Raw genomic sequence first — 26,214 nt, 5'->3', positions numbered from 1 at the left:
GAGCATAATTCACAGCAATCTCTCTGCCCAAGAATAGCTGAAGGCAATGTCCAATCAAAGTACTGTCAGTGCAGCGCTCGGCGAATAAATGAGTTGCTTTGACAGGAAATTCCAACAGCAATTTTAATTCTGATCAGGCTTCAGGAAGTGGAAAGAATAAAAACACATCAATTATAGTGACAGGAAGTTTTAAATCACATGGCAAGCAGCTGCTGCCAAAGGACACGTCTGCCAGCTTTGTTAAGAAGTATGGTATTCTGGCGCAACCAAAATTTTACACCAAAATTTTACAGGCTGACATCAGTCCCTAATTGTAGGTTACTCGACTGCAAGGGTAAAGAAAATGACACAGTGCAGACAGCACACCGTCATTACACCAAATCAGAGACCGCTTTTCTTTTTCTTCTAAAACCTGACCCAAAACAAGCATATTTATAACAACTCCAGAGCACACCACCAGCTAATGATATGAAGCCCGTGCACGCCTACCTCAGTAAAGCAGGAGAGCCCAGCAGAAAGGCAAAGAGACAATAATTTCCTGAGTCAGCTGCAGAACGAGCAGCACTTTAATTGTTTTACACGCATTGCCTTTTTTTCATTAATCCCTGCTGTAAATGGTGACCCCCAGATGAATCAGTGGCGCACTGGAAGGAAGGGTGAAGAGCTGTTTGCTACCAGGTTCAGTCACTTTTGGTTGACTATTGGGTTTTTCTGTGCAGTTTAGAAAATTTTATCCTATCTGTGTCCACAGGATAATCAAAACTCATGACTACCTCCTTTTCTGAGGGTAGGTTTCTCTCTCCTGTACTTACCCACCTGTCTGAAAAACGCAATCTTCAGCTCTGAGCCCGTTGACACTCTTGGTCATTTCAGTGAAGGGGACAGCAAACTCAGGGTCTGCCTCAATTACAGGGTTTTCCCTGCTTTTCCGTGTTCCCTGAGCGCTACCGTGTCTGATGTGAATGAATTCTGGGATGAATTTCTTATGGTGGAACCTAATTAAGCTGGTCTGGGAATGCAATGGTGGGGCTGGGGTGGGCAGGGGGGAGGAAGCCTCAGGCTACGTTGCTGGTCTTCCTCCTATGGCGTTACGGGTTCAAATGGCTACCACTTCAGGGCAGATCATTCAGATGGATGCAAACTGTTCTGGTTTCACTTTCAGGTACACTGAAGCTGTTTTGTAGAGCACTGGGGCTGAAGGAGGGCATGATAGCTAACGTAAATGTGATTTAGGGTCTGACACAACAGCGCAAAGCAGCCCAGCTATACAGGGGATTTAGACCCCTGGAGTAAAACCTTGATCTCACTTTTGTCAATGGAAATTTGGCTTCAGTGACTATTTCTGCCCTAGAGTCCAAGAAGGGAATGGCTGCTGCTGGCTGCACGACATGCATCTACAGGGGGTTCGTTGGAAGTGGCAAGTGCCTGTCCATCCAAAGTGATGGAAGAAGTTGAACTGCCAGTGATTGACTCATATCCCACATGGATAAATCATTTATTTCCTCCATTGCTGCATTACATCCTCTGCTACACAGCTCCCTGGCCTGAGGAACTCCTGCTGTCCCCTTCACTGAAATGACCAAGAGTGTCAACGGGCTCAGAGCTGAAGATTGCGTTTTTCAGACAGGTGGGTAAGTACGGGAGAGAGAAACCTACCCTCAGGAAAGGAGGTAGCCATGAGTTTTGATTATCCTGTGGACACAGACAGGATAATATTTCCTAAACTGCACAAAAAAACCTAATACTCAACCAAAGGTGACGGAAATATTTATGCAGATTTAGCAAAGGTCACCACAAAGTGTGCAGTTTTGACATCACTGGCAAGCTTTGTATAAAGTTTTGCTTTTCAAAGAGAATTATTTTTGAATAAAAAGACTACTGGAGGAAAGATTTAAACGAATCCTACATAAAATTTTTCATTATGTCTTTGGAGACAGTGTGAATACTGGATTCCAAAACAAAGAAAAAAAACCTGTCAAGATAAGGCATGATACATCTTTTTATTTCATTTTAACTTCTACTTAAATAGTAAATGAAGCTAAAACATAAAAGCGCTCATAGTTTCCTGCGCAATTATCCACATTCAAATCTCTCTTCAGGAGAGATTCTGTGGGCTTTGATCCAGGGATTTTCAACCATTTAAGGAAGACACAAGAGCAAAATCTCATATTTCTTCTGAAGAAAATATGGTATCATTTCCTTATGCTTTTAAGGACATTCCACACATGGACAATCTCGCCTGAAGCCAGAGACAAAGAAAAATATGGGTAGATTTCTTAGATGTTTATTATTTTTATAAGTCTGTTTCCATTATTTTTTTATCTTTATAAGATTCTCTTTATATTCCGACAGAATTGGTGTTTCCAGTCCAAGAACACTCAAAGGATATGTATAACGTATCTTAGTAATTGTCCATATTTTTCATCAAAACTACCCTATTTCACCCCAACATGACAAGTCAGGCTATGTACATGCAGATACATATATCCTCCACCGATTGTGCAAAATTTCAACTGCAAAGCTATGAAATAAAGCACCAAAAAAATCACTTAACTCCCATTGCACGATGCTGCCCTGCAACAATCTATATGGCGGTGGCAGGAAGCTTAGAAGAGTGGGAGAAACTCATCTTTAAAGAGTAGGGCTGAGTCCTAAGACATTATTAAATAAGCAAAGAAATGGACAGGTATGTAAATACCTCCTAATGACCACACACTATGTTACACAATGCCCTTGCTCTGCACGAGGACTGGGACAGGCTGGGTTGCACTTTATCCTTCAGCTGAATTGAGAAAGCTCCCCTTTTTCAAGCTAAGCTCATTCTTCAGTCCTCAGCGTCGCTGTGGCGGGTTCACGTGCCAATAAAACCTGCCATAAATCAGTCTCTCGTGCATCTTCCCCCTTTGTTAATCAGCCACTTCGTGCAAAGCTGCTAAACCACGGAAATAAATCTTTGGTTTCAGTGGTTTTACTTCTCTCCTGCTTCATTTCTTCTCTCTCTGCTTGTAACAGCAAGAATACAACCAAGACCTGGACTCCAACACCTTCTTATGGTTCTGCCTTTCTGCTTCTGCCTGCAAAGGACCCACTGTCCAGACTGTCAGTGTTCAGAGCCTGGTGAGATATTAGCAGTGCACCACAGGCACACACCACTGAAACTCAACCCTTGTAGTCCTGAGCCTTAGTCCTTCTCACGTTTCTTTTACTGTGTTCCCAACACTGCTTGCCAAAAAGTCAAGTCCAGGAAGAAAGGGTACTGCTTAAACATGACGTTGTTTTAGGGCTGGAGACCAGAGGAATATAGGCAGAAGCCTCAAGCCGAATCACTTGATGACATTAACCAAAGGCAAAGACCAGCACCGATTTACCAGGAGGTGACTACACTGCTTAGTGAAGTGCACACCCTCACGCTGCATAAAGAAAATATCATCATATATAGTTCTATGATCTTCCCTTTCTCCAACTCTGCCCCCTCCAGAGACAGACTGCCCATGCTGCGATGAGGAGGGTGGCAGCTCCGAGACTGTCGTCTTCACTCACAGCCTAACTCAGGGTTGTTCTGACTGACACTGCACAGTATCTAGTCCACCAGCTGAAAACAGATCCCAAAAGAAAGAACATGACCAGACACTCAGTAGCTGGTAGATTTAGTCCGAGAGCTCTCCATGATGACTGACAGAAGCCTTACCTTCTCTGAAGGGCCCACTGCGACTGATCAGACCAAGCTTATTTCTCATTTACTCTCAGGAGCAAAACTGCAGCGGCGACAGCCTGCAATCAAGCCTCAGGAGCAATGCAACAAGATGGCTCATTAGGCTGTGGCCAGGCTTTGTCTCATGCAGGCTGTCAGCTCCTCACATCCTTTCCCTCTGCCACCTCCAAGAGCATCCTCTTAATTTCTTGGGAAAATATAAAAATGTCTTTCTGTTTTTCTCCATTCTTTACAAGCTATTATTCATCCACATGCTTATTCTGTTGATCTTTATTTCTTGTCCATCCATGTCACTAGGAGTTAGTCTTTAGCTTATGATGCTCCTGCAGCATGTCAGCTCATTGTCATTCCAAGTGCCAAACATCGTCTTTTTTGGTATTTTCTCCAAAGACTTCTCCTGAGTCAGCTTATGACTGGTCCTCTCTATCATTTTGTCTCTTCATCAGTTGAGGACCAACTCACATACATGCGGTGATCTCCTGTTATTACTATTAACTAATCCTTGAAAACACATATTAAAAATCACAGGTGGATTCAAAACTGAAACCTCTTCCCACAAGAAAAAGGTCTCATGTCCAGGTAACCACTGATTATGGGGTTTCCAGCTGCTACACTGAAGGTTCATCACCTGGAATGTGTTTCTTCTTAGATACCTTCCAATGAGGTCATACAAAGGGGTCTCCTCATGTCAGTGAGTTGGTCAATGATATAAAAAGATGATGCTGGCCCACGGTGATTTTGTAACCAGTTTCCTATCCAAACATTAGAACAAGAGGAGCCATTTATGAAGATGCCTTTCAACATTCATCAGAGTTTTTCCGGTCTCTGCAAAACCGCTGAAAGTTTGTAGACTCCATTACTGAGACTTCTCCAGGGATCATGCTACTCCCTGTAGAGATGGGAGTTCTTCCTCAGATGTGTTTTTTTGGTCCAAGACATCTTGCTTCATTCATTCCTTCCCCAAGGAGCTTGTTCAAGATTCTTGCACAACTCGCATCTTGGCATCCAAAGAACCACAGAAAGACAGCTCTCTATTTCCGTTTGTCCACACCGAGAGTCAAGATTTTGAAAAGTAAGTGCTTAAAGCAAACCAACAGCTCACCTCTTTTAGCAAGACCTTGTTTCTCGACAGAAGAAATATTGACTGAACACAGCTTGAAGGAAAGGAAGACAGGTCATCGCCCTTTTAAGAGACCCTGCACGAAAGCCCCACCAGTACCAGAGATGCAGAGGACTAGAACGCTACTAACTCTGATCAGCCATGGGAATGACCCAGCTTGCTGCAGTGTCTCAACACGTCTCATAAAACACACTGAAACATTTGCTAACAGGGCTATCTGCGTGTTATTGTTCATTTTTTATTGCAGCAGCACTAGGAGTGCCCACCAATAGCAGGACCTTGCGCCTGGTACAGATGTCAGTTTTCAGTGGGTTGACCGAACGAGAACAGATTATCTGACTTCCCACTCCCAATGGCAGCAGGCAAATAACAAGACCCCTTCATGTCAACGTGCCATTTGCACAGACAAATGCTCAGCAGGATGGGTCATAAAAGCTAGCCCACAAGGACTGTTTCTGGGGATAAAAAAAAAAAAAAGTTTCTTAAACTTATTTTAAGCTTCATATCTATGCATTCATGCATGTGCATTTAACCATATTCATAATTCACTTCAGTTTAAGAGCCCTGGTTTTAAATACTTCACCACTGTGTCATACCATGGAAACTACCTCAGGGCTACTAGGAAGGGGGTTCAAACATCCCTCATATAAAACACATCATTATGCATTAGAGGAAACTTCATTCACCAGAGAAGAATGGCACAGCAGCTGGAGGTGAACACCATAAACCACATAAAGTTTTAATTAAATTCATTAAAAATTCTTTGTCTCTCACTGTGTTTGGAGGCAGATAGATCCCTTTAACAATGGCCAGCACACAATCAGGTTTGTCAAAACTAATAATAATAATACAAAAGCATTTGCTTACCCTGGGACATTTTGAAAAAGTTTGAGTAAGTGTATTATTTTTAATATGGGGCATTTATAAATCATTGCAAGATGTGGTCGGTCTTGGAGCAGAGTTGCTGTTCCTATTGTTCATTGGATTGATAAAAGGTGTTAATAATAAAAGGCACATTTTTAGCAGTTGACCAAGTGAGTCAACTTGGAGTATAGAAAAGAAGCATGTTTTCCCCTTAAAACATGTATATTTAGGAAGACTTGTTGCAATAGGCCAGGCAGTAATGGTTTTAAACTAAAAGAGGGTAGATTTAGACTAGATATAAGGAATTTTATTTTATTTTTTTACAGTGAGGGTGGTGGAACATTGGAACAGGTTGTTCAGAGAGGTGGTAGAAGCCTCACCCCTGAAAGTGTTCAAGGTCAGGTTGGACGGGGCTCTAAGCAACCTGGGCTAGTTGGAGATGTCCCTGCTCGTTGCAGAGGGGGTTGGACTCGATGACCCTTACAGGCCTTCCACGCCAGACTTTTCTATGATGTTATGATATGCAAAACCATTTCTGATGATCAGCACTTCTTCACAGCTGATCTACTATATTATAATATATAATGACATTTCCTGCCCTTCAGAGCTTGCAGTCTGTCAGCAAAGCAGGATACAACAAATGAACTTTACAGCACCAGACCTCCTCCTGCAAACACATACATGCTTGATGTCAGACAATCAAATATGCCAGGGGACTAATCATGAGCACAGAGCATGCATAAATATTTGCAGGATTAAGCCTACTAACCAGGGTAAAAGAGGATAGCTATGTGGTTGCTTAGCTCTTATGTAAATGACTTTGTTTTTCAAAGCTGGAAAGCCTTGCAAAACAATTTTAAGTTTAATCAGATCCAAATAAAATGATTCTGCAATGTACTGAAGGGCTTCACATGATGAGTCAGTGACAATGTCAGCTATTTAGACTCATGGCAAGGACTTAATTTTGGTCCCAGTCCAGGTCCCATTGAAGTCAGTGGGAGTCCTTTCCCTGATTGCAACACGAGCCTTTGTTACTAAATTATCTCGAGCCGATGAACTGCGAAACAGAAAAGTTACTTTTACTAACCATTCCTAATCCAGACTTATTAAGGCTAATTGTAAACTAGTACTAACTAATTCAGTAATTAGGTCTGAAAACATACTCACTGCATAGCTAATACCTACGGGTTGGGTATTTATTTTTCAGACTTCATCAGGATGCTCTGATGGAAGAAATATCACACATCAGATGAGCAGTCCCACAGCCTATGTGTTACAGCTGAAAGTGAGGAAAGCCCAGACAAAAGTGTGTGCTCCCCATCCCACACTTTAGCAGACAGACTGGAGGTTTTCTCCTTTTCGGAGATTAGATTTAGGTCTGTATCCACTTGATACTCAGTGCTCTTGGGGGCAAGGAATTCAACGGGCTTTAGTTCTACCTTTACTGGAAGGCACGTGCCTTGAGCAAAACGTGACAGAGACGTGCATTTGAACAGCTATACAATACAGAAATTAGCTTAGTGGATCAAAATCAACGTTAGCACACGAAGTGTAGTACTGAGTCTACACAATAAAGTATTCTGACTAGCATGAAAACACTATTTAATTGAAGAAACAAGAGAGCCAAGTCATTTTTCTATTTTTTTCTCTGTCCTTGTTGCCTTTAAATACCAGCTGCAGAAGTACTGTCCTCTATTATACAGGTTTCAGAGGAAAATAAGATGCCTGCTTTTTCACCTTGCTTTCACACAGGCACAATAAGCAACTTCAAAGGAGAATGCCTAAGAGATGAAGAAGCTGAAGAAAGGAAATAGCGATATCAATAGTCCTAGAACTGTTTCTGAGGTTGACAGAAAATCACTGCATAATGCATTTGCTGATATTCCCATCAAAAATCTAACCTCATTCATCTAAAAATGAAACTTATAATTTATATGTATTGGCATTTTTAGCATTTGACAAAGCGAGTCAACTTGGAGTGTAGAAAGGAAGCATATTTTCCCCTTAAAACATGTGTATATGTATATCCTGTAGGTAATAGAGAAAGACACAAATAGAAGGCAATTCTTTCAGTGATAAATACACGATATGTATATATATACATAAAAATAAATAAAATATGATGAATACAATAGCTAGGGTAAATTGCCTTCTAGAAGGGTGCATCTCATGCTTTTTAAAATAAAAAATCTACATAAATAAGGCTAGAAGCCTCAAGGTAGAGCTATTGCATGTGATGACACTCAATACTGGAAGTATCTCAACAAGGATGTAACAAATTAGCTTGGGTACTAGCATCAGTCAGGTTGCCAGATCAGGTAGCTCTGCAGCAGCTAAAAATTCTAGTAAATTTGGATGCTGTAAGTTCATTTAGTTCGTCTTTAAAGTGTTAGTGGTCTCTACTACAGGTAAATGAAGAGAGACACTCATGTCTCCGCAATAACCAACTCGGTTTGTGATTTGCTCTGAATTACACGTACAGATTGTAACAAAGGTAAGACTCTCAACATTCACACCATTGCTCTGTCCCCAAGGCCATCATCAGATAAGCGTTGAGATCTTGCAGTGGTCACCTTTATATATTTATCTACAAGTATCTGCACATCTATAGATAAAATATAGACAGATAATATATTATCTAAACGTATCTATAGCTATACTTGAAAATGGAAGCTCTGTTTGTGCACTGGACGCTTTTTCATGACCGCACAACCAAGACCCAGATGTAAATTCATTGTATTTTAGCTGAAATGACAATTACATCCTTAAAATGTAATTGAACCCAACTTCCCTCATGAGCTGATCTAGCAAAGAGTAAAATGCAGACAAGAAGAAATCCTTATTCCTGACCACTCCAAGCCATTACCACATTATATCACACCCAGTTCACATCTGGACCAAATCAAATAGTTCTATTGGCCTGGAAACTTGGGCGCAGACTGGGCCGGGGTCCATGTCCTGTCTCACAAGGCTGGGTTGGTTTTAACACGGGAGGCGAGATGAACCAATCCATATCGTTTGGCACAGGCATTATGGACCATTCTCATGGCATCACCACCAGAAATATAGAGACTGTGTAGTTGACCTGACAAGCTCCTACCTCTGGGCTAGGCAGGCATCTACCATGCACCAGCTCTGTGGTGACAGATCTTCTCCAAGGCATCTATCACCAGAATACACAAGAGTGGCCCAAACTAGCCAATGACTTTAAAACGCTGTTGCAGATCCATAAATGCCAAGGTAAGACAGGATGGCTGTTTTCTAGATAAGCAGAAACAAAACAGTCCTATGTTAGGATGATAATGACAATTCAGTTAGAATGTCAAACGTTACGCTTCCAGTGCCTGGTCCAACAAATAACTTATCCTAGATCACCCAACACTTCGCTGCTTAAAGCATTTGCCTATTAGGCAAAGCCTTGATCCCAGACACATCATACAAGAAAAAGCTGAATTTTGGCTATTAGGCTCCCCATTTTTCTAATCACATGTATGTATCAGGTGCAGGAGGCAAGATTTTGGCACTGAGGGGCGTGCTGCAGAGGTGGTTTCTCTGAGAAGAGACCAGGGGCTGCCTTGTACCAGACACACACGGTTCCACAGTCAACCCATCACAGGACGTGGTTGAGTCCATTTGGCTCCCACATGGATGTTTCATGAAGGAATTGTGCTCCATGGAGAGCCCAAGCTGGAGCAGGTTTGTCCTGCCCAGGGGGGAAACCAACACTGGAGCCGGGAAAAAGTGTGGGGAGGAGAGGGTGGCACAGAGGAGGTGCTGTGGGCTGATCACAGCCCCCCCATCCCCCTGAGCTGCTTGAAAAAAAGGAGAAAAAGAAAAGGAGAAAAGACTGAAGAAAAGGAGAGGGGGAAAAGTATTGTTTCAATTTTCATTTCTTGCCAGCCAAATCCATTTTAATCAGCAATAAACTAAATTAATTTCCCCCAAGCCAAGCCTGTTTTGCCCATGAAGGCAACTGGTAAGCAATGCCCCATCCTTCTTTCAACCCATAAGCTTTATCATCCTATTTTCTCTCCCATCTCATGCAGTAAGGGGGAGTGAAAGAACAGCTGGGTGGGCAACCAACGTTATATCCCCCAGCTTCCTTTTGTGAAGGCAAGTCAAGTAATTCTGAGACTCCGTTCTGAAAGGTTGGTCTGAGCCGTGTTTTCAACCTGCACATTATGGGTGACACAGCATCAGCGCATCGAGAGCTCTTCACACAGCCACAGGCAGAATCTGCAGTGCTTTCTGTGTTTCACAGCAGATGAGTCGTTGTTTTGAGCCTAGGAAAGGGAGAGCAAGACCCAAACAGATGGGTGGAGATGACAAGAAAAAAAACAACATGAAGCAACCATGATTAAGGGTTAAAATTTCAAAAGTTCTCCAGCTCCACAGCTGGGGCTAGACCTTCAAAAAATGTTCAGCTCCAAACCAAGTAGTGAGATATGAAAGAGTCCTGAAAATCCAGCTGCCAAGGGCAGTGAGGCTACTCCTAAGTGCAGGGATCTGCTTGTGCCAAACTTAGAGGAGCATGACCCATTTTGAGCTCTCCTGTGGCAAACTTTACAAGGCAAGTGGGGTCAGGAAAAAAAAAAAAAGAAAAAAATCAAGAGTATCCACAGCAACAACATGCAATTACAGACTTAAAATAAGTGTGAAGCTTCATGGCTGGAGTGCAACACATTTTAGAAAAATAATGATTATATTCTCATTTCCAGTGGGCCTTATGTCAGATATTAACTCTCAGGAAGAGCAAGTACTTTTTGGACATTTATGGCTAGGACATACATCTAAATTAATTGCGGCTCAGAGTGAATTTATGCTAAGTTTATTTAAAATAAGATAGATGGGCAAGTGGCAGCCAGGGTCTGGTTGAAAAGTGACATTATTTGTGGAGACAGTCTATTGTATTGCAGCAAAAAGAGAATTCCATTGTCTATTAATAGTGGCCAGTGGGAATTCACGCTGAGGCTTTGACTTCACTGACATATCCATTTCATTAAAAGTTTCTTCATCCAGAATCTTTCTTCAGTTTTCACAGTAACTCTTAGTGTGTGAGAGCAGCAAAGGGATTGTCTGAAAAGGATCCAGCTACTACTGATTTTGAAGGAGGGCTTCTCAAGGACTTCAGCCGAGATCTATAAGTTGTTGTTACAACAAATACAGGATGGCTTTACACAGCCTTAGGGGCGGCTCTTGGGAGGGAGAAGGGGGGCCTCTTGGAGGGCTCTGCCCAGGTGTGCTGGGTTCAGGCTGTGAAAACACACTCAGTGAACAAAGACCCAGCTTGGGGAGCATCCCCATTCATCTTTAGGGCAAGTAAGAATGTGGGATGCGGCAAACGCCCTTCGTCCCACCCACCCCAGCCACTTGGGTCCCCCTCTAGTTAGTCTGAGGGCAAGCAGCTGACACCACCCAAGGCAGGTGGCTCTCTGATGGAAATGACCCAATTAAAGGAGGCTACAGATGCCCACAATTGGCCAGCTTCTTCAGCTGCGGCTTGGCTATAGAGCTGAAGATCGAGAGGTGATGAACAGAATGTTCAGCTGCATCATTTTTGACCCAGTCCATTAGCAGTGTGGGTTAAAGCAAGAGGAGGGGCTTTGGGCACGTGAATATTTTTCCTTCCTTTGAGTCACAAGTGCCAAGAAAGAAAGTGAGAAGGGTGAAGTAATAGAGCAGTGTTGGTTTTTTCTTTTTTTTTTTTCCTGTGCATCTTTTTAACACTACTAATGAAGGGCTTTCCACATTACAGCCTGTGCCTATTTCAGCCCTGATTTTGTATCTACTTACAGGATTAGAAAGATTAAGTGCTAATTAGAGCACTGAGGATTAATAACTGCTACTTCTTCAATGCACATTTTTCTTAATCTTATCCTTAACTCCAGTGGAGATTGGCCCATGTTGCGAAGCCAGAGTTTGCCAAAGGTTACTAAACACGCAATAGAAAATGCTGGGTATTAGTTTTCTTGTGTATACTGAATGGGGATCATCCATTAGGCTAAAGAAGGATGATAGGAAAAAACATGCTTTGTTTCTGAAGAAAACAAAAAGCTCTCTTTTCATTATTCCATTGGAAGCACTGCTAGGCCAACTTCCTCCCTTTTTTCATTTTCATATCTGTAACTTCTAATTTGACCATAATATGTACAAAATGTTGTTAATTCAAAGTATATTCAAATACTTACTTTACTGTATGTATCATTTCAGTAGTACTAGAAACAGGTGAAAAGGGCAAAGAGAGAAAAACTGGCCACTGTCTTTTCACTGACTTGACTGGGGAAATCACGGTGCTGTTCGTCACTGGGAGTTTCCTTCTATTCTCAGCTAAAGCTCAGTTGTAACATACTGATTGTCATATATTTGCAAATAAGTTTACAACTATCTGGTTACTTGAGGGAACGCAAAACATATCAGTTCGACGTGGCGGTTGCTCATATGTAAAACACGGCCAGGATCTTTTCCAGAGAGGAAAGACTTAGAGGAAGGTTTTAATTTCCAGCCAACAAAGGATGCAATTTGCATACAGGTGTTCCAGGGCTTCTCTCTGAATTCATGGATCACTGACAGTTTCAGATGTCAGGACAGAAAGATGGGTCAAAGGCACTGTGAGATGACTTGCAGGAGTTTGAGGTCAGGGCTGCTAACATCAGAGCTCTTGTTTTCCACCAAGTGACACCAGATGTACTAGGAACTCACTCAATTACACATTTCCCATTGCAGCTAAAGGAGCAGGTCAGGTTCTGCACAAAGGGGCTGGCTACAACATTTTCTGTTTCATCCTAGAGGACAGAGCAGCTTCCCATCTCTAGGGTGGAGGATGGGATCCATTTGCTAAAAAGCACGGTGCAAGGATTATCCGTCAGGATCCAGGAGGATCTGCAAGAAGGGGTGGTAGAGGATGGTCCTTCCCCACAGTGCCTGCAGAAGCTTTGAAGAATCATTCCTTCTCATGCACAGAACGAAGGTTGCACAACACTCCCTCCTGATGCAGCCACAGCCTAAACCCCAGCTCCTTGTCTCACTGAGAGGACCCTTAACCTTTCTGGTTTGTTCCTCACCTTCTGGAGCTCCAGTGGTTTAGACAAGGCTTAGACACAGCTGCGACAACTCTGCTGCTGATGAAGGGACTTGAACATCTCTGCTGTGAGGAGAGACTGAGAGACCTGAGGCTGTTCAGTCTTGAAAGGAGACGGCTGAGAGGGGATTTATTAACGTAGAGAAATAGCTGAGGGGTGGGGGTCAGGAGGAAGGGGACAGTCTCTGCTCAGTGGTGCCCAGCAACAGAACAAGCAATAATGGGTTTAAATTAGAACATGGGAAGTTCCACCTCAACATGAGGAGAAAGTTCTTCTCCTCTCCTGCTCTGAAGACTTTCCAACCCGCTTGGACGCGTTCCTGTGGGGCTGCCCTGGGTGACCCTGCTCTGGCAGGGGGTGGCACTGGGTGAGCTCCAGAGCTCCCTTCCAACCCCAATATTCCATGATGCTATGACTCTATGACCTCATGCTTGTCCCACCCCTCCGCATCCCGGCCAAGCAGGAGGGGATGCGGAGGGGTGGGACAAGCTGGGTGGAAAACCTTGGTGTTGGGGGCTCTGTTAAAGAAAAGCTGCAGGACAATTTCCTCCTTTAAACAAATGCTCCTGAGGAGGGTTGATCCAGCCATGGGCTGGGAATGCCCAACATTCTGTGATTCTGTGATTGTAGCCTTGTGAAGAATTATTAGATACGTTACCTGGGCTTGCTTTTGATACAGAGGTACCTCATGCAAGAGAGACGCTCCTACGCCTGCAGACCTGGTTTTCAGGAGATGTTCCCTGGATTTTAAGACTGTGGAGGAGCTGCAATGAGTTAAATTACTCTGTCCCCATGCAATGAAATGATTAAGGACAAAGTCTGAGATCCCCAGAGTTTTCCTTCCTCAGCCCTCCTGCTGTGTGTGACCAGCGCCAACCTCTGTTAAAACAGATTTTGGTAGATAATTCCCAGAGAATTACTGATGCTTAATAAATTCTCAGAGCTGTCTGTTCAAAACAGTTTAGCATTAAGAGGCCTCACTGCTGAAAACTACCTGAAAACCACCCTGAATATAAGAAAAACCCTTTCTCTACAACTCTTTGGAGAAGACCCGGCAGGACAGACAGGCAATGGCGGCAAATACTGCAGCAATGACCACCGATACTTATACCAGTAGGCAGTGAATGTAAGAGGTCACCTTTCAGAAACAGAGTGGGACCATCTTGCAGAAATCCTATTTTAGCCCACGTGTGCTGCACATTTCAGAACATGAGGCATTTGACGTCTCGTCCTGCCCTCAAACACCAAACTGTGCATGACAACAGACTACAAGCCTCTCCATTCTTCCCTGCAGAAGAAACACTTGTCAGCAAACGTATTATTCTGCACAACAAAAGCCATAAAAACACACTTCCCAAAAGCCAAGCCCTTATCCTAATTCTGTATGACATAAAATTAACACAGGGCAGGTTGAAGAAAGCCTTCAGAGGTACACACCTACTGTCTGTAGCTTTCTGGGAGAGGAACACAGACCCACCACACCTGCCTGATGGGGCTGTTCTGGAGAACGTGTATTTTAACAACTTATACTTTCCTAATCCTACTTCAAGAAGGGATCGGCACAAAAAAGAGACTGCAGCTGATTTCACTAGTGTATTATTCCCCCGGATTTTTGTCATAATACCCATAAGAGAATTTTTATAGCTTTGAGGTTCTTTCACATTTCTGGATAATATCTTTTTCTTTTCATCCAGTTCTTTTATGTAATAGCTTGGTCTCTTCTCACACTTCTTTTATCAGAACTCACAGAGCTTTTCATACAATTCGAGCATCTTGTGTTAAGTAGAAATCTCGCCTCACACAAAAGAATCAGGGGATTGTTTCTCCTCAGGTCACCCCAGCATCCTCTCCCTCCCTCCCCTCCAGCATCCCTGAGGTACCACACGTCGGTTCAGCGCTTCGCCACCAGAGAGCGCTGCCTGAAAGCCTTTGCAAGATTTTTATGCCCAATTTAAATAAAAAAAAATCCACCTTTGAAACCCTGTGATTTAGAAAAGGGGATGCAGTTGTGACAGGAATAAAGGGAAACTGTTGAAAGACCGGTTTGCAGTGCAATGCCTCAAATCTTTGTCCGCTTCGTTCTAGTCTCATCCAATCTTGTACAGTCTGGTACAACAGTACTGAATAAGCTTTGTTGATTTAATCGAAACAAAGCGGCCTTGAATTAGGGTGTTTATGCCAGCTATTGAGATCCACAGCATGACTCTGGTGGACTGAGGTTTGAGAAGAAAAGGCAAACTAGTTTTTTATAGCTAACTAAAACCACTCTGTAATATATGATGCTGCCTAGGATGGACCATAGTATTTCTTATAAAATCAGTGTCCATTAGCACTAACACTAAGGCTCTGTCCCCTTTAAAACAGAACTTCTGCTTTAACACTGATTCATCTTCAGGTCATCTCTTCTTTTTAGTAGCAATTGCCACCCCAGTTCCGCTCTGCTTTCCACCACCACCTCTTGTTTACAATAGAGGGTCTCTGCCTTCCCTCGACTACATCTGACGCCTTCCCATCACGCATTTTCATGTATCCTGACAGGTATGTTGCATGCATGGCAAAGCACAAAGGTGCATCTGCATTTCCCATTCAATGAGGGGTTCAAGGCTATTCTTGGGTCCAGGCTTGTCCTCTTCTGACTGGAGCTGAGCTCTAAGATTCTCTGGAAGGGAAAAGCCCAAGTAAGCTCTTTAACGTAACCCCCAGTGAGCTCTAGACAGATTGAGCATGAGAAAGCTCAAGTATGATCTTGCTTGGCTCTGGGACTGGCTTTTCTTAAGTACAGGCTGTATTCACAAAGCTAGAGCTGAGCTACAGTCAGACGCGGGAAGGCAGAGCAGGCCTGGTGCAGGATTTGCTGCACATTATCTTATGGGATAGGTAGAGCCAGAGCTCCACGCTGACTAAATCCAGAAACCTCAGTCCCTAGCAATCCAAGTAAAAATAATCATCTATGGGTTTTATCATGGAACCCTCCAGAGGCCTGGCTTGTTTTCATAACATTGGGCCTTGTCAGTCCTGGTCATGGGTAAATCCTCATCCGCTTACCAAAACACAAAGTGGGATACAGCCCGCACAAGGTGTCAGGGCACAGTTTACTCAATAACAAGAAGCCTACATTAATACACCTACATGAACTGCTCTGCTGTCAAATCAGTCAGTGAATAACTAGTCAGTGCAGCCAACGACACCTGGAGGGGGTTTTGGTTCACCCTGCAGGGGTCACGTACAACTGGCATCACACAGAGGTACCTAAAGTCACGCATCTTGGTCTCACGAGACTTACACTGTGAGTAGAATTCTCCTCTCCTCCATCAGTGCTTTAAAAAGGATAACTTTCAGGAACACTAGTTCAGAGAATTACAGTGTCAGAAAGGTGCAGAACCCAACCCAGCCTCTGGACATCCACCCCCATTCTGCCACTTCATTCCAGTCTACTTCCAAAAGGAGCAGAGAGGTTATTTCTCCTGTTTTCCTATTAAGTCAAAATATCCTCAGTGTTTGAACACAGCAGACAAACAGATGGAGCACAGGCCTGAACTGCATTCTTTGCCAGAACTGGGCAAGCATTTGTGATGCAGGATGAGGTCACCCTGCTCAGGAAGTGAGTATGGTAACACATTAGTTTTCCCCACTCGAACAACCATCTGCTGAAGGCAATAAACAGGTGAAGTACGTAGGACCTCCACTGTTCTAGAAAGTCAGATCTTCTTTCCCTGTATATGGGATCCACTTTTCCAGAAACGCATTTCAGACTGACCTATTTGCACTGCCAGAAAAGCAAGAACATCCTGTTTCATCAATGAAGAAGTAGCTCCTACTTCACCCCAGAGGAATAAAATCATTCATGGCACTGGCCAGCAAACCGAGATGTTCACCTTCTTGCTGCCCTCCCCTATTTTTGAGGGGAGCCGGATCAGAGGAGTACCTCCCTTCTCAGTGCCGTGCCAGGGTGATGTTTTCCTCGCTGAGATACCACCTCAGGGCCACGTGAAAGTCTCTGTGCAGCAAAGGAATGTGTCCCAGAGACCTTGCAGAAAAACATTTGGCATAGTCTAGGTCTCAATCAACTCCAGGATGAAAAAAGCACCACAAGTGAAACATCTTGCGATGCCTACGAATACCTAAATTCAAGTCCAATTAGAGAAGGAGGAGGGGAAAAGTAAAGAGCACTTTTTTTTTCCTCAGGCTCCAGAGCCAAGATCTGGGTGTTTTTGAAGTCATCCTACAAGGAAGAAAAGGCTGAAGCTTACTGTGACCTAAATAAAGTAAAAAAAACCTAGGTACTGCTGATCAAAGGGCTGAATGATGCATATACACATCTCTCTAAATAATAGAGTGGGTGGGGGAAATGACATGTCATTATTCCTCTGAAATAAAGTGAATTGCCTGTTCCGAACAGAGGAGTTAATCTGTTTTTATACAGCGAAGAATAATGCCACATTATTTCTTCTAAAATTAGCAGCTGACAAACTGAGACTCCAGGGCTCATGGCATCTGGCTCTCTGGCACCACACTGTACTTACCAGTACGAAGATTTCCTTTACCAGTTTTAGACATTTTGGTGGGGAACAGCCATTACCACAAAAGCCTACATCCACCGAGCTCCAAACAGCAGCACCTCAGAGTTTCTTGCTTCTTGCTAGAGAAGCAACGTGCAGACAGCCTGATAGGGACATGTCAGAAAAGCTGCAGAACGGATTCAAAGTCCTCTTTCAGTGGCTTAATCGTACAGGAAAGAACTTTCCGACCAGCTGAATCCTTCATTAGTTGTCTTCCCAACCAGATAATCTCATCCTAACACTTTGCATTTCAACAGCATCCAAGGCAGGCAGCGAAAGAGTGAATTCTGAAAGCTGAAGTCTGACTCATCTAGGTAGATGACTTTAATTTTCTCAAACTCTAAGGCTTCAGATACTGAATAACTGAGCATATAACCATAGTAATGCCTGAACAATTTCCCTTGGATATATTTTATCACATGAATGCATAGGAACTATGTAGAAATTTCTCCTCAAAACTGCTTTCCTGAGGATTTCCCCTCTGTTTGCTGTTCATGTTTGGTGACAGTATGAAGGGCTCAGCATTCATAAAGAAGCTCGGGAGACTGAAAGCCTGAGATGTCACTTCCATCAGACCTGGGAGACCAAAGTCACCCACTAGAGAATTTCCAGTTAAACACCATTTCAGTGCAGCACCCAAAATTTCCAGACTCTCTTCGACTGATGCAGGGCCATATTCATGTCCAAGTTATGTGCACAGAATCCCCTAGCAACCAATTCGAAAGGAAATAAAAGTTAAACTCTCCCCCACACATCTGAGGGAAGCGATCGGGTGATCTTTTTCCTTCTGTTTAAATACTAAAACTTCACTTGATTTTTTTTTTCCTTGACTGTGATGACACAAAGAATCACTGAAACCACTTATCACCATTTGACCCTTCCCATCACAGGTTTGTCCCAGGCAGCTTAAAGTCCATGACCTTTTATATTTGTACCTCTCAATCTAAATGATTCGACGATTCCTTCACATGAGTGAGGAACAAGAGCTTCCTCTGTGTTGGAAGAGCCAGGACAAGTCACATTGTCCTCTTTGTTTGCCGTCCTGACTGCCAGGCTCCACAGCAGCACACTGTTGGGTTGGGTTTTTTTCTTGGAAGGGGGGAAGTTTTGTCCTCTTGTCTACCCAAGAAAAGGTTTTGGTAATAGTTGAAGAGGTCCTTGGTTAAAAAGCAAGAACAACTTCTTGGAAGAAGTTATTTCCTCAAAAGAGGTTGACCTGTTCAGAAAGGCACATCAGCTAATGAGTGCTGGAATTGGAAGCTTGAGGGAGGTAAAGACACCAAAACCATGTCTTCTACTGCCCATCTCCATAGGCTCTTGCTCTGGATAAAGGCCGTGTGTCCGGGAGGAAGGGCATCCTCTCCACCTGATCTAACAGTGACTCCGTGGTAACACCCCAGAGTTGAGTACCAACTGGTGTGCAAGGAGTGCAAGGTCTCAGGAGCAAACCCCATCTTCTCGAGGCTTCAGCAGCCCTCAGAGAAACCAGCAGAGATGAGGCAGATTGAACTATGGAGGCTTCTGAGGCAGCATCTCCTTCAGAGAAGGCAAAGCTGTCCCAACACGCTGCTCAAGAAGCAGCATCCAGGCTACAGGCTTGCCTATACCCGAAGGCACTATTTCAGACAACAGATGACCAGAGTAAACTTGTGGTCTGGGAAAGCAGAACCCGAGTATCTAGCTCAGCATTTCTTCATTTCTGCTTTCTTAAAGGCAGACCTGGTAACTCAGCTGCAGAAACAAAGCTGGCTATGTTCATCCCTGTATCTTCCCCGACAGTAACTTATATTAAGACAGATTTCCTCACACACTTTTTGCAACCTGCTTAAATCTTCAAGTTCTGTATGAGAGCCTGAAGTTCCACACTATTTGCTGCAGGAAAGCCCACAACTATTGAACAGATTTTTTTTTTCTTCTACCTCCTTTGTAATAGCGCGTAAATTAAAATACCAGCAAGCGTGTAGCCTAAGGAAAAGGCACATCAGCACTCCCCTATTAACTACTCCAAGTATTTACTTATCAACAGGAAAGCCAAACAGCCAACAAACAGCTCCATGAGTACAGATAATATATCTGTCAGCAGAGAGAAAGCACAACAAAGTATGAAATCCTTCTTTTTCAGCACACGGAGCTAAACTGTAACTTCTCTTAAGATTCACCTACTGGAAGGGGACACAATTACACTGATCAAACATCTGAGGGCAATTTTCCATCACTTTACAAAGCACAGAATTAATAACTTCCTTGAGAAAGAAAAAAAAATTGAATAAAGCACTATTTTCATTATATTCATAATGATTTATTTGAAAATATGTTCTCATTAAACTTCTATCTAAGCACAGCCCATTGTAAAGCAGAAGTAGTTTGGTTCCACTTGAATTTAAAGCCATTATTATAATTATTCTCACCAGAACAACCATTAATCACACAAACAATACCCGGCTTGCAGAAAATATGTGATAAGTAGCTATAATATGATTTACTGTGATTTTTCTTACATTCTTTAACTCCTACTCAAATGCTTATTTTCAATGAAAATGTTTTTTGAAAAAAAAAAAAATCTTACCTTCAGATTGATGCGTGGCAAGAGGCGTCTGTGTCTCCTTGGAGTACGAGACCACTTCCCGAGGTAAGAAATCAACCTGGGTAATCTTGGACACCCCTAGTTTGTGCAGTCTGCGTCTAAGACGGAATACACGAGATCAAAAGGTTAGTCACGTTAAACAGAAATCAGCAGCACAAACAAGAGTGTTTGCTTTTATGAACACGATGGAAAAAGTACTCCAGTGTTTGCTAAGATGAAACGCAATACACTACGCGTGAGAAGGACCTAATTGCAGTGAAGAAAATTAACCTGGGAACCATTTGCCATAAAAAAAGTAGAGTTACCAAACCTCTAGCTCATGCTGCTGAGAGGGGCTCTCAATGGGAGAGAAAGGATCTGCTTGCACCCCTCGTCAAATGCAACAAAATTCTCCTTCATACCATCGTTACTACAGCGTTCTGCCTGCTCGGAGGAGTTAATCCTCAGCCTGAGAGAAACAATAATGGAAAGGGCAAAGTGGGTGTAAAATAGTCTAGATTAGGACTGTCAGATGTCCACCTGAGAGCGATAATCACAGAAAGGTTGGAAAAGCCCCTTGGGATCACCGAGCCCAACCACTAACCCTGCTCTGCAGAGCTCAGCCCTAACCCATCTCCCCCAGCCCCACATCTCAACGGCCTCCAAACACCTCCAGGGGTGGGGACTCACCCCCTCCCTGGGCAGCCTGTGCCAACATCTGACTGCTCTTGCTGGGAAAAATTTTTCCTGATGTCCAGTCTAATCAAGCCTTTAATGGGCAAGGTATGTAATCCCCAGGAAGATTCTCCTTTCCACAGCAGTCATTAGTAGTGGAATTGACGTAGATCAAGTGTTGGAGAGCACACAGCTGGCAAGTACAGCCTCCTTTTTCTACTACTTCACTTGTTTTAAAGAAACCATATGAAACAACTCAGTAAAATTGCAAGTGAGTAAGAGAAAAAGAAGAGAGAGCTGAAAATGGTCACAAACACTTTTAGTCATACATAGTTCACTCAAACTATGAGGAAAAATAAATTTCTCTCCTGAATATTATTTCGCTCTCTGCAGGGAGGGATGAATAAACAAAAGGTTACCTGCAAGTGTTTTACTGGAAAAAATGCCAACTTTCAGCAGAGAAAATAATACGAACATAATAAACAAATCAACTAAGTCGAGTTGCCTAAATCAAAAAGTTCAAGCACACTTATACGTTTATGGGAAATAAATTCATGGACATGATGTTTCTGAACCACTATGTCACTAGAGAGAGCAATTTGGAAAAGCAGAAAATTCATCCACATTATCCATATCCTCTCCATTTTCCAGATCGTCAGAACAAAGGTCAAAGGGGTTTTGATTTAATTCATTTACAAAGGTTTGAGTAATCAATTCAGATTGATGTCTGAAAGGAAATTGGAGTCTCAAAAGGAAATTATCATCACTGGATGACACCTACTGAACTCTTCAGCTGGTTAATGCTACATCAGCTACATGTATTTTTCTAATCTACCTTACTGGCCGAATTGTTATTGAGATGAATGCAATTAGATTCAACAGGTAATCAGTAGGAACCAGCTGGATCACGTAACAAACCACTAGAGCAGAAATAGTTGTTACAGCTCTTAGTCTTTCTTCTTTTTGAAGAGTAAAAATTAACCAGTCTCCCTCCCTACAACCATCCGTGACTTCGTCAACGTGAACAAAAGCTACAATTGCCTGAAAATCCTACAGAAAAACTTCTACACCATTACTGGGGGCAGAAAAACCTCTACAGCTTGTAATATACTTCAGTTAATAAAGGTTTTAGTAGAAATACATTTGGTAGCTGATTTAACTGAGGGTTTGTGTGAATTCAAGCTTAAACAAATACCCCAGCAAAATCTCACATGCTTTTCCCTCCCTGAGCACCAGCTGTGCCCTCTCCGTTACCTGCTTGGTCAGGAACATCTTCCCATCTCCTGCCACAGCCAGTCCCCTGCTGCCCTCATCTCCCACTTCCACTTACTAGGATACCTTCTGCACTGAAAGAGCTTCTTAAGAGTGGTCTTGGTTAAGTATACTACCTAATAATTATGTTAATTATGCCAATATGGGCCTAATTAGAACCTCCACTAATTCTAACAAAACAGTTTCACATGAGGTCACTCCGTATCTCCTTAACTGCCCAGGGAGGGGGAACATTCTTAATTGAAGGAACGTGGTCTCTCAGTTCTTTTTGGCCTCTGTCAAGCAATCTGTAACGGTTCTCGCGTAACTAAAAGTCAGTGCCAAGCACTTAAAGACAACTGGAGCATCCTTTCAGCATCTGGACTCAACCAAATACAGACTGCAATGTTCTACTCTCTAGTTCTTTCTAGGGCAGCACTAAACTGTCCATTGCCTTCCCATTTTTCATTTGAGTTGCTTGAAATTCTTATCATTTATAGTTTGTTGAATATTCAACTTAGAGAGCAATAAGCTTTGAAGAGTTCCTTCCAAAACTGCCTATGTAATATCAGTAGGATAGTGACTAAATCCCTGAACTAAAATCAACTCCTCTGTCTGCTGGTGCAGGAAGAAAGCAGTATATGCTAGAAGTGTTCTGCTGCACATACCATCTAATTCCTTACTACAGGATTTCTTCTGCACTGGTATTTTCTTTTATTAATCTAGTCTCATGACACTAGGGTAAAGTCTGGTCCTCTCTCTAACTCTGCACTGGTTTCTTTCAAAAGGGGCAGGATCTTCCTTACACTCTTTGGCACTGACCTGTCTTTGCACCGACCACTTGTAAAAGATGGAAGTTTTGTGGCTGTACACAGGGTTATCTTTCCACAAACCAATTAAAGAAACTTGCCTTGCACAACCATTTGAGGAACTTTGCTGCTGGGAGTGCTCATCCTTCAATCCAAATTTCCGGGAAAAGGCAGCTCAGATTTCTAAAAGGTTTCTGTATATTAAAACAACCTCAGAAAGCTCTACCTTTCTGGTACGGTCCAGGTAAAGTTGTAGAAACTCGATCTATTTGAATTATAATTTCCACACGCAGGTGGAAATTACATACATTCCTTGGAGTCCTGCACGTGGAGAAACCCTGTTTAGAAAGCTCTGGATACTTTTCACTCCTCCTGATCTTTCCTGGTAAGTAGCCCGAACATCCCTACCTGCAGCTGTGAGCACTGTCAATCAGCAATTAACGGGAAATTGTTGGTTTTCCTATGGAATGGTGAATGAATTTCACATGATCTAGTAAAAGCTTAAGACACTTGCCTGAAGATTTAGACAGGCAAGGCTCTAAGTTCACAGCTAGAGCAATTTCTTCAGCACGGAGATTTGGTTTTGCCTATGACTCAAGTTCTAGAGAACTTCAGGGACTGCTAACCTATACTTTTTAGAGGAACAGTTTATCCTAAATATCCCTGCAGGTAGGCATTCATAAATTATTTAAATTAAGTCATTTTTTTCAGATGCTTGGGGTAGAGAAATTTCATCCCAAACTAGAAAATACTAACTTTAGCTCTAGAACAATTTAAAAAGTGCTTGGTTGACCTGAACTCAACTACGATGGCAATTACTCTTGAGCTATGATCATATTTATTTAAGTGCACAATTACAAGCACATATGCAGCTCCTAAGGAGAAAAGGGAGATTGCTTCTGCACGTGGAGACAGCGTAGCTAAGGCAGACAGGAAGGAGGGGAAAAAGTACCTTGCAAACGATTCAGAGAGAAAAGTCTGAATCAACAGGTACAAACAAGACCAGTGTAACTGTACATGCACGTTTAAGTGCCACAATAATAACATTTCATCCGTAATGAAATAGTTATTTGTATTGTGTTTCAGGCAACAGAAATAGCAGCTTATCTTTTCACAAGCTTCTTTAAATAGTTGATTTTTTTTTTTCCACAAAGATGGCTTTGCTGAGGCTTCTCATTGATGAAACTAAGTAAAGGAAACTTAAATTACGGTCTTTCTGAGTCAACAAAGCAACTGAAAAATCACATCAAACCAGCTCAACTGGGAAGCATTTTCAACACAATTCTTGCAAAGAAATTATAAAGGAATAACAAAAAGAGCTGACATATACCCAAGTTCAGAGTCAGACTGGAGCTGCAGCACTGAGGGGTCTGTGTCCCATTGCAAGGTCCTAGGGTGGTAATCAGCCGTGCAGCACAAAGGGGGAGGGAGGGAAAAAAAGAACACACAGAATTAACTGAAAGGATGAACAACCCCCCATCTCATTAGTTACATGCTCTATGTAGTACATTCAACCTCCAAGAGCGAGGGACAGCCACAATATGTCAAACAAGGTTTGCACATCAAACTGTGACAAGGCAAGCAACTTATTAAAATTACATATTAGTGGTAAACAAAAGGAAGAAGCTGGGTTTCCTTACAGATATGTTAATGAAGCTTTTTTTTTTCTTCTTCTGAAATACTTCTAACTCTTTAACTGCAATTTACTGTGATGATGATGAGGTGGGCTGAGCACTTGCCACGAGCTCGCTGAGGGGTCTGGCCCTTCGCACACCCCCACGACTGACGCCGAGCGGTGCAACTTGCCATGTTACCATTGCTAAAACACTTTGCAAATGCACTCAGAGCGTTGAAGTTGTCCTGCGAAATACTTACAATCCCCCCAGCTTAGGAATGCACAAAACTGACATATTGAGGCCAGCATATTCAAAAGTGCCCACTCACTCCTTGGCTCTCGGTTTTATTTTGGTTTTCTTCCCTCAGGAAGCCTCATCTCACAAGAATCCATGACAGAATCAGGAATACAAGTCTGACTCCTGATCGCTTTTTTTCTGTAGCAGGAACACTAAGCTGCGCATTGCTGTCACCAGCAGAGGCTAAAGCAAAGTCCTCAGAATTAAAAACTCGCCGCATTTCTTCTGAATACAAATTTTGAGGATAAAGAGAACATAATACTACGAGGTTCAGCCCAACCCAGCCATATAACCAGCCATGCTGGATTTACACAAGCCTTTCTGTAACAACTGCAAGCTCTGCCAATGAATCACTCATAAAATTGAATTAGATCAGAAATAGATGTCTCAAAGCCATACAATTACACCACCTCCTGCACTTAGTATACTCACTCCTTCTATTACCAATATTAACTCCCTCTCAAGAGAGACAGACAAGGGCATGTGCTGCTCTCTGTCACGTCAGGGTGAACGAGAATCAATCTCGCTATGCTGTACGTACAAAAAGAATGAAGAATTGCCATGTGAAGGTGCTCTCCAATGCAATGTCAGGGCACTTATTCTCCTCAACTTGTGATCCACAGGGACGTGTATTGGCATGAAAGACTGCAGTGATACATAAAGACTTCTCCAAAAGGAAACTGTATTACAAAAGGGTCAGAGACAAAACAATATGGTAACGAAGAACAGATTTTTTTTCTCCTTATAACTTGTCTGTAGCTCAAGTATAATGGAAAGTGGACGTAAGGATCTGAATGCCTGATGCAAGGCAAAGGCATCAGTGACTAATGCATTACAGATACTCTATTAACAATACCATCTGTGTGAAAAATTACTCTTGTAATGTCTCCAAGTTCAGTAGTACATACTAGGACTTGCTATGTAAATGCCAGTTTCTAATCTTATAGCTGCCTAGGGGCTACTTAGACAGGTATATCCAGGTTTTCCAAACACTTAAAACATATATAACTCATTTCAGTTTCCTCCTCTGCTCTGAATACTTTCAAACCTACAAAATCTCCCAAGGTATAAAGACCTTGGGAAAGACCATCAGAAAGAATTCGATTATCATCTGATTAAAAGAAGAGCTTGCAACGGGTCTCCAAAGAGGTGCAGCCCCTACATTCCACCTCTAAGAAACTAGAGCAGGTTACAAGAGAGGGCACGTCTACCTGTTACCCAGATGAACACCTAAACAAAATAAATTTATGGATCTCATACACTCAAGACCACACTCAAATCCCCAAAATACGAGGAATGCAACACCTATGGTTGGGACCGATATTTGTCACATGCAGACTATGTAGGTAGTGGAGACGTTATTCCCTGGAGTACTTCATTATCTGGATGCTGACATAGAGACTTCGTGATTCCTGACATTGATACATAGTTTTAATAGCAATTCTCCTTGACTCCTGATTATACCTGCTTCCAACAGTTTTAGCACACTTGCAAAACATTTCCTAGATTTGTGCTCCAAATGGTAACTGTTGGACCTGCATCATTGTGCTACCCCTTACAAAGGCTTGAAGAATAGACAAGGAAGCAGTCTGCGGGGCTGTTCTCTCCAGCCTGGAGGAGCAACATCATCGCAGAAAACGAGGTTGTGGGTAGCTTATCTTCAGGTTTC

General features: G+C 42.7%; 1 protein-coding gene across 1 annotated transcript in view; it reads right to left on the bottom strand.

The window, feature by feature from the left end:
* LOC104276931 (cytoplasmic dynein 1 intermediate chain 1-like) overlaps window positions 1–26,214 on the bottom strand; it is a gene marked incomplete at its 3' end in the record, with an annotated part of 82,967 nt that overhangs the window by 37,762 nt on the left and 18,991 nt on the right. Inside the window, exon 4 of the mRNA XM_009873409.1 lies at window positions 19,901–20,016. Coding sequence (XP_009871711.1) covers window positions 19,901–20,016 — 116 coding nt within the window. The remainder of the gene's footprint in view (window positions 1–19,900; window positions 20,017–26,214) is intronic.

Source organism: Apaloderma vittatum, unplaced genomic scaffold (assembly GCF_000703405.1).
Source record: "Apaloderma vittatum isolate BGI_N311 unplaced genomic scaffold, ASM70340v1 scaffold11477, whole genome shotgun sequence".
Taxonomy (NCBI): Eukaryota; Metazoa; Chordata; class Aves; order Trogoniformes; family Trogonidae; genus Apaloderma; species Apaloderma vittatum.
This window is presented reverse-complemented; position numbering and strand designations above follow the sequence as displayed.